The sequence below is a fragment of the Centruroides vittatus genome, unplaced genomic scaffold (assembly GCF_030686945.1).
Source record: "Centruroides vittatus isolate TY-2023 unplaced genomic scaffold, ASM3068694v2 scaffold_769, whole genome shotgun sequence".
NCBI classification, from domain to species: Eukaryota; Metazoa; Arthropoda; class Arachnida; order Scorpiones; family Buthidae; genus Centruroides; species Centruroides vittatus.
In genome coordinates this window covers 4,628,854-4,633,850 of record NW_027122717.1, presented here as the reverse complement: position 1 = coordinate 4,633,850, position 4,997 = coordinate 4,628,854, and the positions used below count along the sequence as shown (strand labels likewise).

The window sequence follows — 4,997 nt, the reverse complement described above, 5'->3', positions numbered from 1 at the left end:
GGAGGGATAAACATGCTGCAAATTCATTCATTCTGTTTGGACTGGTTTAGCAGCCAAAAAGTATCAACTCTGCAATATTCATTTGCTCATTCATTTGCTCACTCATTCTTCGTTACAACTATGAATGACTGTATTACAAATACATTGATTAAACATTGAGCAATTTGCTTGCTATTCATTCATTTTCTCACTTGACACTGGAAGTATAAATGCTAAGAACAATTAATGAGAATATATCGTTAGATATCTTCAAAAATTATTTTTTAGAATATGAAATGTAGGAATCAATTGTTTGGATTGCATATGATGCAAATGAAATCAAACAGATTGTATATTTTAGATCCATAATAAAATTTTATTTACATAATAACCATCATATATATTATATTATTTAAGTTCTGTTTTACACAATAAGTTAATATGGAAAAATATTGTTACCAACAAGTGAACACAAAATTTTAACATAAATTTAGTTACTAATTACAGGAGATAATAAATTTACTGACTTTGAAATTATGTTAATTTTTTGATATTTTTAACATCCTGTTTGATCCTGATATCTGTACTATTAACACACTGCAACAAACCGTCAATTTTCTCCATTTGATTCGTTTGTTCTATTCCAACTTCAACTGCAAGTGACTTTAATTGCGAAATGGCTGCATTTAATTCTTCTAATTCGCCCCTAGTCATTGTTTTTATAACCTGTTTGTCCATTTCTTCGTTACATGAATTCCATGCTGTTATGGGGCTGCAACTTTCACCTATAAAATATAATATTAATCACAATAAAATGTTATTGGAAATCTTCAATTTATATCTTTAAAAAAATACTAACTTGGGAATTTATTCCATGGAAAAACATTATCAGAAAACTTAAGTCTGTCTGAGAAGAGACTGATTAATCTTGTTCGAAGTTCTAACAAAGAAGGACATTTTATCATAAAATTTGAAGTGTCTTCATCCTCGTAACGTATCTGCAATTCCCAACTTGAAATAATCTGTTAATGTATCAAAACATATATAAAATTTGAAACAAATACAAAATTTGAATTTAATTAAATACCTGTATATAGTTAACATCATCTTTGTTAAAGTATTTGATGAGTTTAAATTTATCATTGTATAATTTTAAACCATTATTACATTTTTCTAAGATTCCACTCAACCATATATTTTGATTAGGAGAATATTTATCGAGACAATATACAACAGGATACTGATTAAGCTTCGTATCTGTGATTTCCTGTTTTTTTTTACAACTGGAAGATTGACTCTGATTCAGACCAAAGGTCCAACTCATCAGCCCCAGTAATTTTTCGGCAATGGTAAGATCCGAATTGATTTCGTCAACGATGTCTGCAGCATGATCAAGTTGTTTTCCTTGATGATTTAATGTCAGTGCAGTTGCTGCTAATGTCTTTTCAGATTCCTGAGCGAGCCTCAGTAAATCTTTTCCGAGTTCGGTCTTCCCTCCTTTCACTAGTTGCAACTTACTTTCAGAATATCTTCCACAAATAGCATTGTGATTCCAGAAAAGGTACAAAACATTAAACACTGAATCTCTATTATAAAAAGATGCAAACCAATGATTGGTATTTCCAGAAGTTATCACTATGGAACCAAATATGAATGAAGAATTCTTGCGTTGTATCAAACTGATGTCATCTAAAAGCACTTCAAGACATAAATTATTGTCTTTTACTTCATTTTCATAAAATTCTAATCTGTCTTCTTTTAAAATTAATACACCATTGTTCCACTTTCGGATTTTTGAATTATAGTATGATGATGGTGTTTGTAGTATGTACGACTGTTCTCGATCTTCATCCATTCTTTAGTTATATCTGGAAAATATCAAAATTTATAACATTATTATTGTTAAATTATTGTAGAATATAGTAAAAGTTAAAATAGACTATATCTTCCATAGAAATTGTTTAAGTTAGACTACTGTACAGACTTCTTGACAGCCCACAGAGCAATTATTTGTAACAAAATGCCAGTAACGACAGAATAATCTGTTTTTTGTAAAAAAAAATTAAACTTATCAAATCAAACTAGATAAATAAATGGGTGGCCCAAAAATTGGTTAATCATGATACATTTTTAAGATTTCAAAAAACAGTTAAAACTGGTTTGAGAGAACTGGTTATTTGTGATCAATCACTTCAATGGAATTGCTGAATTATTGTAAGACTGCATGTTATTATTTATAATATTAATTAATACATCTTGTTAACCCTGAAGACTTGTTTAAAATCTATAAGATTCACAGACAGCTATGTATGTTGCTATATACCAGGGGTGGCCAACTTTTGTATACATAAGATCTACTTTTTACTTTAAAAATGCATCGTGATCGATTTGTCATAGGCATAGTGTAAGTGGGGAGGGGGAGGTGTGAAATACATACTATGTTTATACACTGTGTTTCAGTACGTGGTGCACTGCTTATGAGTCGAGTCATAACTGCATGCATACTGTTGTGTTCGGTTACAAATATAATACATTAAGTCAAGACATTGCGAGCGATCGACCAAAATTGGCTTGGCGATCGACTTGTTGGCCACCCCTGCTATATACTACAAACTCTTACGAGTTAGTAATATTTATATTAATTAGCATTTAAAGTAGTTTATCTTTTTTGTATTTGTATATAAACATCTTGATATTTGGTGCATTAATTAAAGAAGGTATTAGTTTATATGTAATACAGTATTAATTAAACTTTCTAAAATAATTTTTAAAATATAAAAGATTTCAAATTTTATTTATGTATTCTATAATGCCCAAATGCAGTGGCAGAACTACAATGGCACAAAGTGGTACATCTGGAAAATATCAAAATTTATAACCAATAGTCCCCAAACATCTAAAAGTCTATGACTCTGAATGAAATAGTTGATCATAGGTCAGGTGATTTTTCAGTCAAGGGCTAAAAGCCATTTTTGGAGAAGCAAATCCCATCTTTTATAGTGGAGGGAGGAGTTGTGAGGAGAAGACCCCTTTGACCTGCATTGGAATTCTAAACAGTACAAATTGAAAATGTTTCATCTCCAAATAAATTTAAATCAGTTTACAGTGACTGTTGAGCATGAGCAGAGTTGCAAGACTTTTTGTATAAGTTATGTAATGTAAAGATGATACCAGATGATACTTGATATTGTATAAACTCTGGCTAGTATAAGATTTCAAATACAGATCAAGACCTAGTATCCACAAGTACTGTACATAGTGTATATATCTGTGTGAATCCAAGTTTCCTAAAAAGGTATGCTGCCATCTTATGCAAAAGTTTAGGTAATCAGATAAGTTATTTGTCAATACAAAATTCTATGACATTATGGACTATATGCTGACATCATTTTTATCTTTTATCAGTTGGCCTCACTCACTAAGTCAGCCAGACAAAATGAACCAAGTCATTAACTCTAATAGACATAATTATAAGATAACTCGTTACAAAATCATCAGTAATAGCATATTGTAAATTTCATCATAACCAAAGACTCAGACATTCTAATCTCTACAAAAAACTTCAAAACTTCCAACCAGAACCAGATTCGACTTTGGAATGATAGAGTGAGTAGCTGTCAATCAGACTTCATCTCTTCAGTCATTGGAAGCAGATCACCGGTTGAAACTAGCATCATATATACATTTATTGCACTAACAGGATATATTTAAGAAATTATAATTTGAAAGCTTGTTTTTCTTTATCTTGATATATTAAAAATTTCTAAGGATTTTTAGCACTGCAATTTCCACATCAAAAACTAAAGTAATAGAAATGCTTTGATAGTAGAAAAACAGGACATATAACAGGCAAAATATAGAAATGTAATAGAATTTGGATTAAAAAAATTAGTACTTTTAAAAACAAATGTCAGTTTAAAATAACAATTGCATAATAGCATTTCTAAAGCCATTCTCTCATATAGTTAAATCATATTAGCAAGGATGAAGTACGGATGTTTATGCCTCAAAATGGCCCATTAACAGGATTGAAAACATTAGCATCACTTCAACTTCAACAAAGCATAGACAGTGGGAGCCAAATCAAGAGATTAACCAGCATAACGTACAGTACATGAAGACCTGCATAATTACCTAAAAGTAACTCCTACTCATTAAAACATGTTTTTGTTTATGCAATATGAAAAATAATACATTATTTCAAACATGGCATTCTACTTATTAAGAATTTATTACTATTCGTTGAGTTACGTGATCGAATCATCAAAATAATACATTCGATTTCTCTACATGTGACTAAGCTAAATACCTTATAGATACCAAACATTGTTTACCTGCTTTTGCGTTAACGATACGCCCTCTGGGTTTTTTTTAAAGAACTTTACAGAAATAAAAAAAAAATTTACATTTTAATATTTTATTAAAAATTTGAAATACAAATTGTAATTTTTTTATAATTATTTAAAAATAAATTTCAGTATAAATTAAACTTCTTCATGTAGAACTGTGGATTGTGTGTTTCAAATAATACTTACCATAATAACAAAATGAAAAAGGAAAACAATGGCAACGTTACGTTATCGTTTCGCCCTCTAGAGTTTTAAAAAATTTACAAAAGTAATTTTAAAAATTATGAATTGAAAAAGTTAAATTAAAATATAAATCGTAATTTTTTATTTATTAAAAAATAAAGTGAAGTATTAATTTATATTGTTAATACAATACATTTCATAATTTAAAAAAAAATCCAATTAAAATATTCAAAGTAAAGTTTTAAAATCAAGAATTTCGAAACGTTTAAACGTCTATATACGATAAAATTTTAATCAATTACAGTTAAAATTTAGTTTTATTATTTCGGAGAAACCTTATAACGCGCTACAGTCTATAATTGGATTGAGGAATTATATTTGTAGCTTTGCATACGGCAAAGTGTATAGATTCGTCACGGAAATGTTACGTATAAACGACTATATTCATCGCATCCGTACGTTTTGTGTGGATTGGATATCTGTTAT

General features: G+C 29.2%; 1 protein-coding gene across 2 annotated transcripts; it reads right to left on the bottom strand.

Moving 5' to 3' along the window:
* Positions 1-431: 431 nt before the first annotated feature.
* LOC136989919 (synaptosomal-associated protein 47-like) lies at positions 432-4,350 on the bottom strand. Of its 2 annotated transcripts, none has more exons than XM_067288223.1 (4): positions 4,314-4,350; positions 1,067-1,847; positions 839-1,001; positions 432-764 (listed from the first exon to the last, which is right to left on the bottom strand). In XM_067288223.1, exons 2-4 carry the CDS (start codon positions 1,832-1,834, stop codon positions 514-516), a joined length of 1,182 nt encoding a protein of 393 aa, XP_067144324.1. In that variant the 5' UTR covers positions 1,835-1,847; positions 4,314-4,350; the 3' UTR covers positions 432-513. The 2 variants fall into 2 exon arrangements, with proteins under 2 accessions (XP_067144324.1, XP_067144323.1); XM_067288222.1 differs by lacking the exon at positions 4,314-4,350 and adding an exon at positions 4,114-4,273.
* Between the last annotated feature and the right edge of the window lie 647 nt (positions 4,351-4,997).